The following is a 21,298-nucleotide window of genomic DNA, read 5'->3' as shown; positions in this document are numbered from 1 at the left end:
ACCCATCATCTCCAAGGTCCAAACACAGGTTTCCGAAAGGACTTACTGCCCTCATAACATTGGGAATAAAACAGAGAACCCAGAAACTATGCAAAGAAGAAATTCTCATCAAGACTTTCCCAGTGCCACACTGGGGTTTATCTTAAGTACTGTCATAGGTATGAAAATAGGAGAATAAAGCATGCATTAAAATTTGCATGAATCCACCTAAATTTCGTCTCCACAAAACTCTCCTTTCAACCGCCATCTATGTGAAATCTTGCACACTCTAAGAGAAAACTAAATTACTGAGGAAGAAACATTAAAATGCTAAATAGTTATATTCTATATCCAAATAAAATACCTGATCCTGAAGAAAAAAGTCTGATCATTTCAATAACTTACATGGGCCCTTTTTGATTTTCACACTGCTTTTACATAAAATTATAGCATGAGACAACTTTAAAAAGCAGGCAATATGGGTATTATCCCCATCTTAAGAAAGCGAGGCTTCTACATGTTAAGTAATTTCCTTGAAATCACACAGCTGGCAAATGGCAGAGGTTATAGTACCAGTCTTTTGACTTCAAGTCTAGTTCATCTTTTCACTAAACAAGCTACCTGTGGGCCAGTGAGAAACCCAATAATCCTAGAGCCCTATCAAATACTCAGAAGTCTTAAAAAGGAAAAGAAAAGCTATTCAAATTAGACTTCAATCCATTCAACAATTCAATAAACACTTATTGGTCCCCTACTATGTTCAAGGTACTGATACTTTAGACACCGTAGGAGATAAAACAAGGGGAGCCCTCAATGAGATGAGCCAGCACAACAGCTGCAACAACAGACTCAGACCTACCAACAACCATGAAGATGGTGCAGGACTGGGCAATGTTTCACTCTGTTACACACAAGGTTGCCATCGGTTGGAGCCTACTCACGAGCAACTAATAAAAACAGGATGAAAAAAAAAAGATAATATATACCACTGTATTCAAGGAGCTGGCAGATGAGAAAAAATTCAATAAGCATTGGAATAAAACAAAAAAAACCAAACCCACTGCCATCAAGTCAGTTCCTACTCATAGTGACCCTGAAGGGCAGAGCAGAACTGCCCCATAGGGTTTCCAAGGACCGGCTGGTAGATTTGAACCACCGACTTTAACCACTCTTTAACCACTATACCGCCAGAGCCCCATGGATTGGAATAAGAACATGTTTTTGCTTTCTCAGTGCCCAATAATGCCTAGTACCTGATCTAATAGGGCCTCAATAATGTTTGTTAATTTATGGATCAATTCTACACTTAAAAAACTCAAAAGCATTCACAGTTCATTCAGTTTTCACTCATCTCCCTCCTGCACTCCCCATCTCAGAGGAAGACACACTTTATTCAATTCCAAGGCTAACTTCCCTTATTTGGACTCTTAATCCAATCAAGTACCAGTCCTTTCTTCAGTTTCACATATTGAATAACTCCTCTCTTCTGGTTCCTCTCCCTCAGGCCAAAGGAATATTTAATTACACTTCCCCCACCACAAAAAGTCAAAATGCAAATAATTTACGGTTGTTAGTTGCTGTCAAGTAGGCCCCTGACTTATGGCAACCCCACACACAATGGAATGAAACACTGTCTGGTCTGCATCATTCCCACAATCAGTTGTAGATCCGACCATTATGATTTATAAGGTTTCTTTATGAATCAAAATCGACTCGACAGCAATGGGTTTTTTTTAGGGTTTTTGGGACTCAATAACCGTTTGTTGGATTGAATTGTACCCTACACTCTAACCAAACAGAGTCAGATACTATTCCCAAACACAACCCACTGGCACTGAGTTCTCTTCCATACTTCAAGTGGTTTCCTCAAACTGGATAAAACACCCTCCTTCCTCTTTTCCCTTGTAGAAATCTTTCACGTTCCCTTCAAAAGACTTTGATGCAGACTTTTGACTCAGACTTCATGAAGCCTTTGCCTGTTCCCACCAACTGAATTTTGTCTCTCCTTCCTTTAATCCTCTCCCTCACCCTAAGCACTAACCTCTGTCATGATATACCCGTGCCCTGACGCATCCACCCTATCAGGCTGAAAGCTATGTGAGGGCAGCAATTGTGTCCTCCATCACCATGGAACCTGACACATTATCTTTTCTCCGGGTACTCCATAAATAGTACTTGAGTTAAATGAAAAGGCTTAACCTCTCTCCTCCACGTGTCTGTCAGTTTGTCATACTGTGGCGGCTTGCATGTTGCTATGATACCGGAAGCTTTGCCAGCTGTGTGGATCATAACAAATTATGGATAACACTGTGAAGAACGGGAATTCCAGAACACTTAACTGTGCTCACGAGGATCCTGTACTTAGGCCAAGAGGCAATTGTTCGAACAAAACAAGGGTATGCTGTGTGGTTTAAAGTTAAGAAAGGCGTGCATCAGGGTTGTATCCTTTCACCATACTTGTTCATTGTGTATGATGAGGAAATAATCTAAAAAGCTGGACTATATGAAGAACGGGGCATCAGGACTGAAGGAAGACTCATTAACAACCTGCGTTATGCAGATGACACAACCTCGCTTGCTGAAAGTGAAGAGGATTTGAAGCACTTACTGATGAAGATCAAAGACCAGAGTCTTCAGTATGGATTACACCTCAACATAGAGAAAACAAAAATCCTTACAACTGGACCAATAAGCAACATCATGATAAACAGAGAAAAGACTGAAGTTGTCAAGAATTTCATTTCACTTGGATCCAGTCATCACCCATCGAAGCAGTGGTTGAGAAATCAAAAGATGTGTTCCATTGGGCAAATCTGCTGCAAAAGATCTCTTTAAAGTGTTAAAAAGCAAAGACGTCACTTTAAGGACTAAGGTGCGCCCGACCCGAGCCATGATGTTTTCAATTGCCTCATATGTATGTGAAAGCTGGACAATGAATAAGAAAGACCAAAGAAGAACTGACACTTTTGAATTATGGTGTTGGTGAAGAGTAGTGAATATACCGTGGACTGCCAGAAGAACAACCAAGTCTGTCTAGGAAGTATAGCCAGAGTGCTCCTTGGAAGTGAGGATGGCTAGATTTCATCTCATATACTTTGAACATGTTATTAGGAGGAACCAGTCCCTGGAGGACATTATGCTTGGTAGAGTAGAGGGTCAGCAAAAAAGAGGAAGACCCTCAACAAGATGGACTGACACAGTGGCTGTAACAATGGCTCAAGCATAATAACGACTGCGAGGATGGCGTAGGACCTGCTAGTGTTTTGTTCTGTTGTACATGAGGTTGCTATGAGTTGGAACCAACTTGATGGCACCTAACAACAACAATAACCACTCTGCTCTGACATCTACTCTGTCCCTTACTGCATCAAGTGCAACGTCACTTGGTTATACAGGCCCCAGCTTTTCCCTTTTCCAACATGTTTTTAGACTTTCATCTCTAGAAAGTAATCTGGCTCTCCAAGAATCAGAAAAATCATTGTTAAGTAAGACTACCTTCCTAAACCATTTTAAGGAAAAACTCCTTTAGTTTTATACTTTTACCCAAATAAGAATAAACGTCAGCCTATGATGTATGTCTACCTCTGAGAATCCTTATAGTTGCTCAGAGGTTCAGAAACACTCATTAGCTCAATAAATATGCCCCTTAGATATAAAGCCTTCCTATCTTCCCTAACTCATCACTGATAATAAGGTCTTTTTGGTACTATACTACAGGAGGAAGAAAGAAAATGAAATGTATTCAAGTACTCAGAATAAATTGGCATCCCAATAAACTACAGAACCAGACTAAATGCTATACCCTTGAGTCAATCTGCTGCTTCTAAATGAAATACTTACCGGTAATAAAAATGTAAAACATCCACCTAGCTAGCATTGAGCTTCAACTCAAAATAAAATGAGGAAGAAATGTTCTGAATCCCTCTTTTTTAATATATTACTAAACTGAGTTCAAATATGAGACAAAAAAGGTCACCATGGAACGTGAAATCAAATGCACTCGGATTCTTCCTGGAAGGTCAGTTTGCCTTTTATTCATTTCCACTCCCTTAGAACTTAGGGAAACCCTGGTGGCATAGCAGTTAAGTGCTACGGCTGCTCACCAAATGGTCAGCAGCTTTCTTTGGAAACTCTGTGGGGCAGTTCTACTCTACCTTATAGGGTCACTATGAGTTGGACTCGATGGCAAGGGGTCTGGTTTTTTTTTTTTTTTTTTGGTTAGAAGTTAGCGTTCCTAATGATTCTGGAAATAAAAGTGCAAAGTTTGAGATCTTTAAGATAAAAGAAGAAAATGACAAGATAACCAGGAGCTGATGCTACCTAAACTGTTGTTTGTTGGCCCTAGGGGAATCCTATATAAATGAATAATATACACAATGGGGTTTTTTTCCATTGTATAAAAAGTAATCTTAGATACTGCAGATAAATAATGACAGTAAAGTAAAAACCTATCTAATAATGACAGGCATAATGAAAAATAAAGAAGGTCATTCCTACCACCATCCCACCCCTGTAAAGGATTCTGTTCTATATTATATCTTCCCTGGTCAGAAGCCCTGGTGATGCAGTGGTTAAGAGCTACAGCTGCTAACCAAAAGTTTGGCAGTTCAAACCCATCACCTGTTCCTTGGAAACCCTATGGGGAAGTTCTACTCTGTCCTATTGGTTCACTATGAGTTGGAATCAACTCAACACCAAGAGGTTTGGTCAGACTTACACACGTCCAGTTAGTCATAATTTATAAGCAGAAGTAGTATCTCTCACTCAAGGTAATACTTACTTGGGCAAAAGACTGGAAAGTTGTGGTTAAGGTCGTGTGTCAACTTGGCTGGGCCATGATTCTCAATGGTTGGCAGTCATAAGATATTGTGATCACATCCATGATGAGATTTGATATAATGTGATCACTTCCATGATAGGATCTGCTATGAGTAGTCAATCAGTTGAAAGGGAGTTTACTTGAGCCTGTGGCCTGCATCAAATATGAGTGCACGTTTTGGCAAGGCTCATGGGCTTTTGCTCATTCTGGATCCTACAGCTGGCTCCTGTTCATCAGACCTTTGGTTCTTGGGACTTGAGCTAGCAGCTTATCTGCCATCTTGCCTGCGGATCTTGGGACTTGTTGATCTTCGCAGTTTGTGAGCAAGAGCCCTGCTCTCTGACCTGCAGATCTTGGGTTCGCCAGCCCCTGTAGCTATGTGAATCAGGAGAAGCCTCTATTCTGACCCAGACTTGGGATGTTCCAGTCTCTACAACCAGGCGAGCCATTTCCTTGATATAATTCTCTCTCTATATATACTTATATGCTTTACTGGTTTTGCTTCTCTAGAGAACCCAGACATAAGTTCTGAACTCATTTCCAAAGGAACTGTGTGTTCATCCATAAAGAAGAATCAAAGAAGCCACTGAGCGTTTACAATCATTCTCTGTACTCAGCTTCACAAAGGGAGAGAAAAAAGGAACTCCGTGGATAATGCCAACACAAGTGATCCTAATTCTAAGCATGAGCTCTGCTTGTTACCTCCCAGTGGAAAAAAAAGTCCTTGAATGTAATGAGATCCAGTAGCTCAAAAATCACAAATATGCCACCTGAACAAACAATCAAATGTCAGCAAAGAGGGGCTAATACGTTCTATAAATGTTTCTTAGATAAATTTTTTCAGTAAAAATTGAAATCTAAGAGGAAGCTATGTTAACACTTAGGCATCAGAAGTTGGCAGTGATGGGTAAGGCTGAGGATCAGAACTTTTCCTATGAGACTCTGAAAAGAAAAGAGGGCAGCCTGGGAGATGAAGAAGTGACTGACTCTTACTAAATCAGAGCAGAGTGAGGAACCAAGAGTGAAAAAAACTGCATTGTTGGTTTCTGTTGGCTTTGGGGCCCATCCAGCCGTTCACTTTTTAGAACAAGCAGCCCAGTCAAACACCAGTGCTGCTGCCTAACGTTTCTCTGCCTCTGCCTCTCCCTTTGTTTCTCCCGCTAACCATCCCTGGCTCAACAGCAAACGCTGGACACAGGCTCTCCCCTAGGAAATCTGGGCAAATCAGATCCCTTGAGGCGTCATTCCCAGACCTCTTCAGAGCTGCCAACATAATTCTCCCGGCTGTTTGCTGAAGAAGAGCAATGTAACGGAGTTCTCTTATTATCGAAAAGGACCTTAAAAGAAGCAATCTGATTTTCAAAGGGCTGTGGAATATCATGATTTTATTTAGGGAATTTACCTTATCAAACTAAATTTACCCTCATCTGGAATACACTCAATTGCCTCGTTTTAAAGATGTTTTCAACTGCCGATGTCCCTCTCCTATTTAAAAATAGACTCCCTGATCATTTCTTCAATCAACAGACTTTTATTTAGTGTGTCTCATAGTTCAGGTACCACGTGGTCAGGATTCTTCTGCCTAAGGCAGGGGCAACTAGCTGTCATGGAGGTTAAGAGCTACTTGTGCCTCATTACACATATCCATGTGATTAATGTGGAGAACACATGTCAGTCCCACCTTTTCTTTGTTCCATTTGCTTACACTCCTTCTTTTGCAATTAACTAAATGAGTTCGGTGATCAGTATGGCAGGCATTCTCTTCTTCATTTGTACTAAGTACTGATTGTTTTTAAACAATAAAAGAGGTTTATAAAGAAAAACTCTCCAGTCCTATCCACACGTGTTCCTAGCTACAGTTGCTCAAAAAGTGAACCAAGACAGTGCAAAGGACAGAAGACACATCTGCATGTGCCAGCAAATATGAAATAGTGGAAAAAAGTAAGAAACCACAAAACTGTGGATTTGGCCCGTATGTAAAACACAGTATCAACTATTCCTTAAATAAAAATAGTTCAACTTCCTAATTTTGTAATTTGCAATAACGGGAGATAATAACTATTTATGCAATTCCAATTCTTAAGAGCAGAAAAGACATGAAGGTTATTCGTACAGATAATCCCGACCCAGAGACTCACTCTGCTATGTTGAGATAGCCACAGGAAGCTGCCGCGTGAAGGGGGGTCCAGCCCTCGTTGTCCTGCTGGTTTACATTGGCTCTATTCTCCACCAGAAACTTCACCATGTCCAAATTTTCATCAATACAGGCCTGAAAAGAAAAGTCCATTCATTCATTCAGCAAGGATTTATTGAGTGCTACTCCACGCCAGACACTGCTCTGGGCACTGACAATACAGAAGTTCTAATGATATATTGAATTTCTACTTCTTACAAGCTGAGAAACTTTGTGATTTTATGCAAGCCCCTAAATGTTTCCATGCCTCAATAAATCAGCTGTGAAGCAGGTATAATGATAGTTGGTCTTACTGTACTAAATGTGAAAAGTGCTATAAATGGGAACGCTGTTTTAGCACTATATCATAGAAAGGACAGCATGTTCAGAAACTACTGACTTGTTTGTGAATTTTAAAAGAAAATAGTCACAAAGGATCAAATGCAATTTTCTCAGTGGGACTTTAAGACTCTATGATGGCTAACCAATCCTGCCTTGGTGAGAAACGGTGGGGTGATCATTTCAGACAGAAGTCTTTTCACATTATTTCCTGAATGGCTTCAAACAATATGGCAAAGTATGTCTGTAGTTATGAATGGCTAGGGATCCTTATCTGTGCACCTTATCGCAGCAATTAGGAAAAGCAGAGAAGCAGTATGAATAGAGGCTTTACACCTACTATAAGCCTAAAAAAAAAAAGTCACAAACAGCAATGAAATCTGCAAAAAATCAAAAGGCTGTCTCAATACATATACAGGAAAAAAGGAGGTAAAAGGCCGTAATGATAAAGGTAATCATATCTAGGCTCAGATATTTTCACTATGGTTAGGATAATTAAGACATAGAAACAAATGAGACTCCTTTATTTGTTAAATTATCTTTTAATATCTCTCATTTTTAAAAAAGTCAAAACTTTAGCTGAGAAAGGATTAATTTTCCAGGTCAAAATGATTTTCATAATGCTATGAAGACAGTATTTGTTGTTTTCACTGTGTTGACACTAGGGCTAATGATGCAACAGCAACGGTGGGTAAATCTGCTGGTGCCTGAGCAGGCGCGGAGGCAGTGGCGCCAGGTGGTACTGCCGTGGTTCTGTTCTTCCCGACCAATCACTCGCAGTGAAGAGAGAAAGGAAAAAGAAAAAGCCGGTTTCACTTAATAATGACCTTGATGAAGCAGTAAAACTGATTAATGTTATTAAATCCCAATCCTCAAATATAGGTCTTTTAATACTCTGTGTGACAAATGGGAAGTACGCATAAAAGCACCTCTGCCTTTGAAGGCCAGTGTAGCAGGGGCAGCGGTTTGGGGACAATGGTTTCAGGGGACAGCTAAGTCAACTGGCATAATAAAATCTATTAAGAAAACATTCTGCCTCCCACTTTGAAGAGTGGCGTCTGGGGTCTTAAACACTAGCAAGCGGCCAGCTAAAATGCATCAATTGGTCTCAACCAACCTGGAGCAAAGGAGAAAGAAGAACACCAAAGACACAAGGTAATTACGAGCCCAGGAGGCAGAAATGGCCACATAAACCGGAGACTACATTAGCCTCAGACCAGAAGAACTAGATGGTATCTGGCTACAACCGAAGATTGCCCTGACAGGGAACACAACAGAGAACCCCTGAGGGACCAAGAGAGCAGTGGGATACAGACCTCAAATTCTCGTAAAAAGACCAGACTTAATGGTCTGACTGAGACTAGAAGGACCCCGGAGGTCATGGTCCCCAAGGCCTTCTGTTAGCCCAAGATAGGAATCATTCCCAAAGCCAACTCTTCAGACAGGATCGGACTGGACTGTAGGATAGAAAATGACACTGGGGGAGAACAAGCTTCTTGGATCAAGTAGACACATGAGACTCTGTTGGCAACTCCTATCTGGAGGGGAGATGAGAGGGCAGAGGGGGTCAGAAGCTGGCCGAATGGACACGAAAAGAGAGAGCAGAGGGAAGGAGTATACTGTCTCATTAGAGGGAGAGCAATTAGGAGTATATAGTAAGGTGTTTATAAATTTTTGTATGAGAATCCGACTTCATTTGTAAACTTTCACTTAAAGCACGATAAAACTTTTTTTAAAAGAGCACTTCTGCCATCTAACAAAGTACAGAAGTTCTCACTAGGAAAAGCACTACCGTGCATCTGTTTGAGTTGCGAGATGAACTAGCCGCTTTCTTCACGGAACATTATTTTTACTCAAAAGAATGACCGACACATTATGACTATTCAGATTTGGGTATTTGACAGACATTTTCATGGCAAAGAAATAGTTGTTGTTAATGATACAATTCAACCATTCAAGTAAAAATTAGAATTTTGGGGGAACATATCTGCCACCATGAGCCTGACAACTTCCCGATACGTTCCTGTTGAGATCAGTGGGAAAATTAACAAACTGTATTTGCCGATATTGTGTAATGAAATGTGTTAACACTTGGAAGATCTGCATAAATCAGTGAATCCATATTTTCCAAATAACCAAACGTATGATGTTAGAAAATCACGGATGGGTAAAAGATTCAAAGTACAAGACAGACCAATGGATTTTAATGTAGCAGAGTTAGAGAAGTTCATTGACATGGCAACTAACCTTTAAGAAACTACCATTTATTGGAGCTCTGGCATTGGACCAAAGAATAGTATCCACAACTGTTTGAAAAGACTATAAAAATACTCTCCCTTTTCCAGCTATGTGAGGTCATGTTTTCTCTATATACTTTAATCAAAACAATAAATCACAATAGATTGAGCACAGACATTGAAGAGATTTGTAAAAATGTAAAACAATGCCACTCTTCTCACTATTTTTTTGAAAGTGTAGTTATTTTTCATTAAAATATCGTATTTATACTAACATATAATGCGCTACTGTTATTTTAAATGAATTAATAAATATATATTTTTAAATTTCTCAGTAGTATATAATAACCTATATGAACAAAATTTTGGGGGGTTCTGAATAATTTTTTAGGAGTATAAAGGAAGCCTGGAATCAAACAGTTTGAGAACCACAATCTTAAACATACCAAGGGATATTTTACGGTGATAACGAGCAAATGTTTAAGCAGCAAAAAATCACTGTGGGAAGAATTCACATTAGAATGCCAAAGGACCCTTGTGGCTACAGGACTTAAGCAGACTCGTCTTACCAAGAGAACTTACGGAAGTTCCCTCCAGAGGTAAATCTCACACCAGTCCTGCCTAGAAGCAGGGGGGTGAGAGAAAAAAGGTTGGTTCAATTTAGATAACTGAGTAACTCTGTTTACGGAAATCATTTTTGTTAGTTTTTCCCCAACTATGTGATGATATTCTTTTCACACTTACTACAAATCAGCCCAGACTGGATACAATATAGTATATTCCTCCAACCTGACCTTTGAGGTCGGATGACTTTTTATAGCCAGTATTCATAATGGTCTCTTTTTCAACAAGCAGCTCCAGAAATTGTTTCTTCTAGAATACTACAAACTTATTAAATTCCACAGCATTCTCCATTTGCTCTTTACTTCTTTACCACGTAAAATATTTCATAATTATGCTTATCACTAAGTTGCTCATATGATGTATGCCCATCAGTCTGTAACCTTTACCTTGCTAAAAACTGTTGATAGAGATTTTTAACTGAAAAGATGGAAGGGGTACTTTCCAAAAAGGTACTTAAGCACAAAGAGAAGAAAGTGTTTTGGAAGTTATGTTTAAGTACATTCTCTGCCCATGTAATACTAAATTCCTATATCAAGAAGGTCAAATGTGTCATCTTAACCTGTGTGGGCCAGGACAGTTCGGTCAACTGCTTCTTGCTTGGTTGCAAAATTTCTTTGGCTCCCAAAGAAGAACAGTCTAAAAACTTAGCTCTAATGGCCGCACCACCACAGGCAGACTTTGCCCTTTGAAAATGGCAGCAGCCAAATTCCAGGGGGCCTAAAATAAGCCCAGCTAGTTGTTTTAGTCCAGGTATCATTTTTAGTTGTTTTAGTCCAGGTATCAAAGGGGAGAAAACTTGTCTTTTCTCTTTCCTTCGCTTTTACATACCCCTGCTCCTTTTCTTGGAAACCCTGGTGGCATAGAGGTTAAGTGCTACGGCTGCTAACCAAAAGGTCAGCAGTTCGAATCCTCTAGGCGCTCCTTGAAACCTCTATGGAGCAGTTCTACTCTGTCCTATAGGGTCGCTATGAGTCGGAATCGACTCAATGGCAGTGGGTTTGGTTGGTTTTGGCTCCTTTTCTTAATCTCCTTTACTCCATCACTCTTTCAGCTTTCTTCTTTAATTTTGTGATATTATTATCTACAAATCTTAAGTCCTTACTACGGTATTTTTATGGGAACAACATTATGCACATATTTGAGAAACCGACAATAAAAGGTGGTCTAATCTGCAATGTAATTTGGGAGATCATTAATCTCCAAAGAGAAAATAAAGTAGGCCAACTGCCTAAATCATTCCCCATGTTCTCCACAAACTGATGGATAAGTATATTGTTAAAAGCATTGGCTTTGGAGTCCGGCAGATGGGTTTGCATACCAGCTCTGCCAATGTGCGTAATCTTGGGGGAGGTATCTAATCAAAATCTCAGCGTACTCATCTAGTGCATGGGAATATCACCTACCTCATAGGGTTTTATGAACATTAAAGGAGGTAAATCCTCAGAATAGTGCCTGACTTAGCTGTTGTTTTAAAACAAATTGTAAACAAACAGCAATTTCCCCAGGAAAAAACACAAATTGTAATTACTTCTAACCCATCATGGCTTTCCCCCACCTGTAGTATTTTATGAAAGGAAGGCAGTTTGGTTAAAATGTCTGAACCAGCAAGATTTTAGAGCTTGTGTTTAAGTCTGACTTCAGAAGATTCTCTAACGTTCAGAGTCCCTAAATTCAAGAGCTATGTGAATAAAGTAGGACGTACAATGGCTAAGGTGGAAGAGAATAAATCGTCCTTGTATAGGATACCAATCAACAGAGAGTTGTGTGACACTCACTCTTGTGAAATACCCTGGAGTGTCCTCCAGAAGATGGAATATGACTAAAGACATGGAGGAGAGACGCATGGTGCCTGCAAACCTTCTCAAGTGAATAACGACTAAATTTAGATGCCCTTCTGCCCACTCCATCTGCAGCTGTGCTGCTGACTCATTCAGGACTGAAGCATCACAGATGAGCAGATTCGCCCATCTATAAACCTGTCCAGGACCATGGATCCCAACACCAGACCTCCACACAAAGCGGCACTGAACCTTCTAACCTGCACTTTCCTTTTCTTGACTAAGAAAGGAGGCTAAACAAGTTTCTGGCGTTACCCATGACAACAATTGGAGGAATTTTTCTTTACATTTAACCCAAATTCCTTTTGCTGTGGCTGAAGTCTGTTTCCTCCTATTTTGCATTCCTGAGGACACACAGAATATTAATAACGTACCAACTTGTTCTAAACTCGTTAAGAAAAGGAGATATGATTAAATCATCAGTCTGAAAGAACTACTTAGAAAAATTGCCAGGTGGTAAGTTAAAGCTTCCTAAAGTCAGCTGTCACATTTCCCTGGCAATGACGAGCTATCTCTGGGGGGAAATATTTGACTTTACCAATAAAATGGGGAAAGAGCACTGTGGTCTCTTTACTGTACCTGATATTGTTCTCTCTGTGTCAAAGGGAAAAGTGCCAGAGTTAAATCTGGGAGCGCAGAGAAGCCTTACAAAACAAAGCCTCCTCGGTTCCCAAAATAGCCTGCAACTGTCACCGCCACCAAGTGCTGGCTCTCAGGGCTGACCTTGTGTGGTGCCTCAGGGTATGGCTAATACTACCTGCCTGGGCCCCAGAACACTCTTCCGCACAAAACCCAGATCCAGGTGCTTGACACACTACAAGCTGGGTTTTTTGCAAAACATGCTTGCTTGGATTTTTCAGCCCACGTTTGCCTTGATTTCAACAGGTCATGCTGACAAAAGGTGCTGGGAGATGATGGTGCTTGTAATATGTCCCTATTCCATACCTTCCATGATGTTTTCCTTTATCCTCACCAAATTTATATAATTCAGGCTTTACTTTATGTTGGAAACCCTAAAATGCTTAGAAATAACAGCAAAGAGCATAATTTATGTCACACAAATATTTATCAGCCAAATACCAACCCCCTTAACTGCCTATATGAACTACACAGGTCATTGTCTGCAAAGCCAGAAAATAAAAGGGCAGGGATCTTTGTCTATTTGCTCACTGGTGTATCCCAAATATCTAGAATGGCGCCTGGCACAAAGTAGGCCCTGAATAAATACTTGTTGAGTCAAAGAATGAATGCCCACATGCACACAAAGTCACATTTTCTGTACATTCAGTTAATTCTCAGTTACCTAGAATCACTCAAAAACTTCTCTCCACAGTACCCAAATTGAGCCCATCAAAAGTAAGTCCATACCTAGTCCAGGTATGGACCAGGGCCAAGACAGGGATATTGTATTATTTGCTTCCCATCCATTTTGTATGGCTCGTGTATCTCCTTTCCACTGGAGTAGTAAGTTAAATGGTGGCACCCCAAAAAAGTATTTCTACATCCTAATCCCTGGAACCTGTGGATGTTACCTTATTTCAAAAAAGGTCTTTGCAGATTTAATTAGGTTAAGGATCTTGAGATGAGGAGATCATCCCGGATTATCCAGATATGTTCTAAATCCAATGAGAAGTGTCCTTCTAAGAGAAAAGCTGGGGGGGGGAGGGATTTAAAAGAGACAGAAAAGGAAGTGACAATATGACCACAGAGGCAAAGACTGGAGTGACACAGCCATAAGTCAAGCAATGCCGACAGTCAACAGAAGCCGGAAGAAGCAAAGAGCGGATTCTCCCCTGGAGCCTCCACAGGGATGGTGGCCCAATCAGTCCCTTGATTTCAGACTTCTGTTGTTTTAAGCCACCGCATTTATGCTAACTTGTTCTAGCAGCCACAGGAAACTAATACAGTTGACAGAATAGGGCGTCAGAACCTAGAGGGTTTGCTACAGCCTCACTCCTGGGTATTGACTGGATTCACTCCGTCTTTGCTTGCCAGATGGAAAGTCATCACAAAATTAATAAACCATTTTCTAAAGATAATAACATTAAACACAAAGTTTTAAAAGGTTTTTACCAATTGTTAGCCCAAATTGCAAACACTCTGAAAGAACTAAGCACGGCTCTCACATTAGGCATTTTGCTGAAGGTATTCTGGCTGAGGACTGACAGGATGAAACTGAAACTGGGGTGGCAGTACTGACTGAAGAGTTCACGGCAAAACCCAACATTTCTAAGCTCAAAGCACCTTGCTCCAGCTAGGTGCCCCCATCATAACGACAAATAATTATACCAGTAAATCAAAGGTGATGATTAAAGGAGCCAGTAAATTTGGAAATCTCCACAATCATCACTTAGCAGATCATCACAAAGAGAAGGCTCAATATATTAAGAGTGAAGAGTGACTGATTTGATGCTTGAATCAATGCTTCCAAGTACCCATCTCTCCATTCCAGTCGTGATAGAGTGTAACTACTGCTTAAGTGGGAATCATAATAGCAGTTTGCTCCAACATGGCAGGTGATCCCAGCAACTGTCAGCCCTTTGTGCAAGACTCACAACCCCCCAGGCAGAGACAGTTTGGCTCCCAGATGGTGAGAACTATATCTGATCATGTACTCAGTGGTCAGGCAGGCACTGGACACAGATCTGTAGCCTTTCAAGAGAGATAGCCAAGAGAGACAACAGAAGAAAAGAATTTTCCATGGAGTGTCACGCTAAGATTTTTCTTCTCAGTAAACTGGCATATTACCCCCAAGACTACAGTGCTTAGGATTTTGGACTATAGAATATCATCCCTTCAGTTAAGAGCAAGTATGATTTTGCCTAAGGGTTGACTATATTTATGTTTCAAAAATATGTTCATTCTAGATTTTGACAAGGCCTTCTCTAAATACACCAAGCCCTTACCCTTCAAGTCATGTTTCCCTCAAACTTCTTTAGTCCCGTGCTCTTTCCACCTAAATGAGGAAAAGTCCATTACATTATCTTACAGGTGTCATCTTGACAATTTGGGGACTATACAAGGTTATACACATCTAATCTCATTCTTGTCATCAAGGCAGATCTTTAAAAAGTTGAGAGGGAGAAAGGTGAGGAGGGAAGGGCCCAGAAGATGGAGGCCACATCTTCTCAAAGGCCACAGTTCATCTTCAAACAGAAATTTTATAGTTCCAATCTCTAAATTTCTACTTTGTTATTCACTGATAATCCTAATTTTGAGGAACAATAAATGCAGACTGGAGATTGTGATAAAAATCCCGGGTTTGAGTTTGTCTCAAGTCAAACGAAGGTGTACACAATTGAGCCACTCTGGCACTCACACAGAAGTAAGAAAGTCCTAACTGAAGTTACCTTCTTATAGATTCTGCACATAAGAGCTGAGGCATCTAAGTAATGGAATGGTTCACCTTAAACAGACTTGATCAAGGGAGATTCCTTGGAAAAAGTCTTTTATAACCAAGCTGCAAAGAAAGGAAAGAATGTGCTAGCCGGAGCAATATGCATTAGGAGTTTTCATTTTACAGGGGGAGAAACTAAGCCCAGAAAAATGAATGACTTACTAAAGGCCAGTTGCAGAGCCACCTAAATGCTTTCTAACTACCAACTTAGAGATGTCCAACATAGAGTTCATGGGGTAGGGTCAAGATACCACTTGCCTCATGGAACATTTTTAATACCTGATACTATCTCCCTAAGAAGAGCTTTTCATTAGCAGATATGGGGTGAATTTTTATTAGTATAGTCCTCCAATAATTTTATATGAGGAATGTGGCCATTTGGTCAATTTGAGTCAGTCACTCCTGACTGATCTAAAAGCAAAACACAAAGATCCCATTAATATACTTTAGTTACCACTCTTTATTAGCATGAGTCTGGATTAGAAACCTCCCTCATATCTTGGCTACCTGTCTTAACCACGGCCCCCCAAAGGTTTACCCTGCTGCCAACTTGGCATGTAGAGTAAATTGCTGTCCCATGGAGAGGGATTTTTCTATTTAACTTTAGATCACACTGTGCCCATAAACAAGTGTTTCACAAGCTGCAAGACTACGGCCTGAAAGCTATGGCATGGGCAATGCTCCATAGCTGTCAAGTAAGTCCGGGGAAAAGAAGAAAAGCAATTCTGGGATCTGAGTTGGGTAAGAAGTGAAAGCCACAAAGAAATTACAGAAAGATTAAATTCTCAGAAAGTATAAATTGGGACATCGAATTTTACCCCTAAAATAAGATATTAAACAAGGCTAGTATTTTCCCAACATATTCATAGCGAAAGTTTTGAACAGTTGAAGGTAGTAATATATTACTCCGCATCATTTATTGGCATTTCCTCCATGTGTACAATCTGTATAGGATTGTAGACGACACTGGAGAAAACAGTTATATAACCCAACCCAGTACAGTGTACTAGGTAAGAGTGCAGACTAGCAAACCAGACCTCCTCTGTTCAAATCCCAGCTCTTTCAATCACTGTTCTTGGAACAAGTTATCTCTGATTGCTTCAGCTTCTTAATCTGTAAATTTATAGCAATCATAGTACCTACTTCATGGGGTTAGAATAAAGATTAAATGAGTTAATGTACATAAAAACACTTAGTGCCTGGAACATAGCTAAATGCTATGTAGTGTTAGCTGCCATTACTATTAGTAACCTTCTATAGTCTCCAAGAGTTAGCAAGGGATACTCATTTCTACACAAAAAGTGCAAAAATGATATATTTAAAATAAATATACTACAAACTCTATTGTCTTAATTATCTAGTGCTGCTATAACAGAAATACCACAAGCGGATGTCTCTAACAGAAATTTATTCTCTCACAGTTTAGGAGGCTAGAAGTCTGAATTCAGGGTGTCAGCTCCAGGGGAAGGCTTTCTCTCTCTGTCAGATCTGGGGGAAGGTCCTTGTCATCAATCTTTTCCTGGCCTAAGAGCTTCTCAGTGCAGGGTCCCCAAGTCCAAAGGACACACTCCACTCCTGGTTCTTTTTGCTTGGTGGTAATGAGGTCCCTCTCCTCTCTGCACTATCTCTCTTTTATATCTCAAAAGAGATTGACTCAAGATACAACCTAATCCTGTAGATTGAGTCCTGCCTCATTAACATAACTGCCTCTCATCCTGCCTCATTAACATCATACAGGTTAGGATTTAAAACACAAAATCACATCAGACGACAAAATGGTGAACAACCACACAATACTGGGAATCATGGCCTAGCCAAGTTGATACACATTTTGGGGGGATACAGTTCAATCCGTAACATCTACATAATCTAGTAGATACAAACAGATCATAGTCAGGTTTCATTAAAAAGAGAAGGAAGTGAATTAAAGGGAGAGAAGGGAAGACAATGAACCAAGAATAGAAGACAAACTGGTAGCTGGCAAGTTCTGGGGCTGCAGACTGGTTTGTACGTAACAGACTCACTGGCAGCAAAGGTGTCCATCAAGTCTATTGCTAGCATGGGTAGAAAATCTGAGAAGGTAGATTTAAATTCCAGACCTGGCACTGACTCGCGTTACCAAAGAACAGATTAAGAATTTGTCTCAGTCATCAGTGTTCCCTGACTGCAAAATGCTTTTCCATTTATTCATGTAACATTTACTGGGGACCTTTACTATGCCAGACATAGTCCTTAGACGGAGATGTAGGAATCAAAAACAAGCACAACTTTACTGTATAGTGGTGGAAACAGACATGTAAATGATACAATGCAACAGGAATCACAGAAAATAGGTACAAGGTGCTACAGAACAGAGTAAGAAGTCACTCAGTTTGGGGGGTAACAGAGAACGCTTCTCAGAATGGATATCATTCACCTGAGTTATGAAGGATAGATGTTAGCCAGCTGAGAAAGCAAGGATGAAGAGAATCTGACGGTAAGGGAACAGCGTACTTAAAGGTCTGGAGGAGAGACAAAATGGTGAGAAGCCCGGCACGCCGGTACCCAGTTGTGGGTGGGGGCATTCATGTAAATCTGAACAGAGTTTCATTTGCTAAACTGAAGAATTTGAACTTTACATTCTAGGCTAACGGGGAATGGAAGGGAGAGAAACTGCTAGGGTAGGTTGGCAGCTGTGATGGCCCTTGTATCCCATGACAGAGTTTAACTTTTATCCTGAAGACAATAAGGACGAGTTGAGGTTTTTAAACCTGGGAGTGATACTATCAGATTGATACCTTAGAATGAAAATTCCAGTAGGAGTGTGACGATTGAACTGCAGACAGGAAAACTCATGACAGAGACGTCACTTAGGAAATTATAACCTGGGCTGGAGAAGATGCGATCTTGAACTAAGGTACTGGCAGTGGAGATGTGGAGAGGGGATGGATTTGAGAAGCACCTCCAAGGTACAATGGACAGAACACGCTGACTGATTGGAATGCCAGTGGTGAGAGAGGCGATTTTTAAGAGCATAGGACCCTAAGTGCACTGTGACACCACTTAGTCAAAACAGGGAATATAAGGAAGTCTTAGAAGTCTTTTCTGTTTCTGATTCCCATCTAGTGCTAATTTCTCTTAAGGCCTAAGTGACTTGCATCCAGGAATTACACCTGAGCAGCGAACTAGCATGTACTGCTACCCTTTCCATATTAAATAATCCTAAAGTGAGCCCAGAGAAATCAATGCCAACCAGCACAACCTCATAGCTGTTTCCAGCCCCCAGCAAAGCTCTGGATGGCCCAGTGTCATAAATACTGTGGCATGAGCCTGGCGAGCATTACCGTACAGCAGCCCCCAGGACAGGGGAATTGAGGTTACAGAATAATTCTCAGCTGCAACTGAAATCTCTTTAAAGTCACGTTAGTGATAACAATGGTGACTTTACAGCTAAAGAGGCCATCCCCAATTTTTTCTCTAAAATTAAAGTCTTTGGGGTAGAAAAATACTTGATAAATTAGGAGCATTTTTTAGCCAATATGGTATTTTAAAAATAAAGATTTTTCACATTGAAAAAAAATTTTGAGATTTCTTTTAAAAAACTAGAATATCTGCCAACATTGGCACCAAATTCTCATGAAGTAACAATTGGTTGGGGCTGAGTAGCGGCTTCCTCCTTTAGGTAGAGCGTGAGTGCCCCAGTAGCCCCGGTCCCTAACGCTCTCTACTGTGTTACACCTGGACTGTTTCATGAATTTTTATTACCTGCCTATCTCGGTAGTCTAGTTTCCCAAATATTTTATTATGAAAATATTATAATTCTTTTAACACAAAACGTAAAAGAATTTCACAATGAACATATAGCCACACAACCATTAACATCATACGTGCTAGCTTTCTCACACACCTACCCCTCATCCATCCATCTGTCCCATTTCAGACACTGGTAATAATTTCCCCAAATACCTCACCATGAATATGATTAGAGTTTAACACTTATTTACATTATTATTTTTCTTTTAAAGTAAAATTTACACACAATGAAAAGCACAAATTTTCATTATATATTCACTGAATTTGGATAAATGTGTACACCCGTGTAACCCATGCCTGTAGGTGCCTATAAGCATTTCAGCTGTATCTCTGAGACGTCTGACCCCCAGGAGAGAGATGTTTTCCTACATCGCTCTGACCTCAGCACTGTCAGTGGCCAAGGAAATGCTGCCTATGAGCAGAAACCTAACTGCCCTCTCTTAAGATAGCATCTCGCTTCTGCTGGGCCTTAACAGCCCAAATATGGGTATATCAATTTTATATATCTGATCATATAAACTCACTTTTAGGGCTGAAAGAGAAGATGCTAGTGCTAAGGCTTCAGAAGTCAAAATAATGTTTTTTCCTAAAAGCATCAAGCTCAATAATATTAGATGTATGGCCTAGGGTTCAGCCTCCAGAAGCTATATCCTAGAGCTAGGGAAGTGGGATGAATACCACAAAGCAAGGAATAACACAAACACGCCCTGAGGTCACACAAAGAAGAGCTGGACTCCAGCCTCCCTGCCTAGCTTAGTGGTAGTGTGAAGGTAACAAGGAAAACTTCTGGGGTTTACTTGGTGAGAGAAGGCATTCCCAGCCCAGGAAAAGACCAGGAATAGCAAAAAGGTAGAAACTTCGTGTTCTATGAACAATGGACACGTGAAAACCTGGAAAAGGATTCAAAATTTACTGTTAAGTCAAAGACTTTCCCTACTGCCTGACAATGCAATGGCATTCCTTTATGGAAATGAAAATAAGAAATGCCTCCTGTCTCCTTTGACGGTTAAGAGCTTGCTTATCCGCAATCAAATCCAAGCCTGGAGCACAGTGCTGGTGGTGTGCTCGGAATCGGGTGAGGCTTGCCAAGGCATGATTTCAGACACTGTTGCAGAGGTGCCGAAAGTTAATTAAAGATCGTGTGTTCCTTGCTCTTTCAATCTGTCTCAACTGTCTCATTGTGGAGTGGCCTGGAGCCCAAGCTCCTAGCAACTGTATATCTGGGACAGAGGTAGAGGGCAAATTTCAGAACAGAATGGGGAGGGGAGACAGTACAAGATACTGTACTGTGAAAAAGTCTGATTTTAATGTCGCAGCCCACCCCAATCTTCCTACAACAAAGTCTCCTACCTATAAGATGGAAAACACCAAACTCAACTCTCCATTTATCGGGTTGATATGAGAATACATGAGATAACAGATAAAAAAAACGGATTTTTCAAAAGACAAGTAGTACAGAAATCAATCTAATGCTATTAACACATGCCCTTATTTGTGTTATTTTACAAAACAAAATAAACTCTCAAGCAGTACAGAGCATTAATTTAGAGCAGGGGTCAACACACTCTGTAAAGAGCCAGAGAGTAATACCTTAGGCTTTGCAGGTCACACAGTCTCTTGCGACTACTCAGTTCTGCCATTTTAACATGAAAGCAGCCACAGACAAAAGCAAACAGTGAGTACAGCTGTTTTCCAATAAAATGTTATGAACACTAAAATTTGAATTTCATATTAATTCACATGTCACAAAATATTACTCTTTCGATTTTTTTCTGTGTGTGTGTGACTAATTAGAAATGTAAAAACCATTTTTTACTTGGAGGCCATACAAAAATGGGTAGTGGGCTGGATTTGACCTCTGGTCTACAGTTTGTTGACCCTGATTTAAAGCATGGGCCAGAAAGTTTGAATTCAAATGCCAGTTGTGAAATTTACCAGCTGTAAGACCTTGGGTAAGTTACTTCTCTCTGCCTCAGTTATCTCATCTTTAAAATAAAAATAATAATAGTATTTATCTCCCAGTACTGTCATGAAGATTAAATGACTTAAGTTGGAACAGTGTCTGGCATATAGTAAATGTTCACACATGTTGCTACTTGC

General features: G+C 40.3%; 1 protein-coding gene across 9 annotated transcripts in view; it reads right to left on the bottom strand.

The window, feature by feature from the left end:
- PPP1R12B (protein phosphatase 1 regulatory subunit 12B) overlaps nt 1-21,298 on the bottom strand; it is a 266,457-nt gene that overhangs the window by 180,185 nt on the left and 64,974 nt on the right. For all 9 annotated transcript variants that reach the window (XM_049858426.1, XM_049858427.1, XM_049858428.1 and 6 more), the window contains exon 2: nt 6,937-7,067. In XM_049858426.1, the coding sequence (XP_049714383.1) occupies nt 6,937-7,067 (131 nt within the window). The remainder of the gene's footprint in view (nt 1-6,936; nt 7,068-21,298) is intronic.

The sequence above is a fragment of the Elephas maximus genome, chromosome 18, assembly GCF_024166365.1.
Source record: "Elephas maximus indicus isolate mEleMax1 chromosome 18, mEleMax1 primary haplotype, whole genome shotgun sequence".
NCBI lineage: Eukaryota > Metazoa > Chordata > Mammalia > Proboscidea > Elephantidae > Elephas > Elephas maximus.
This window is presented reverse-complemented; position numbering and strand designations above follow the sequence as displayed.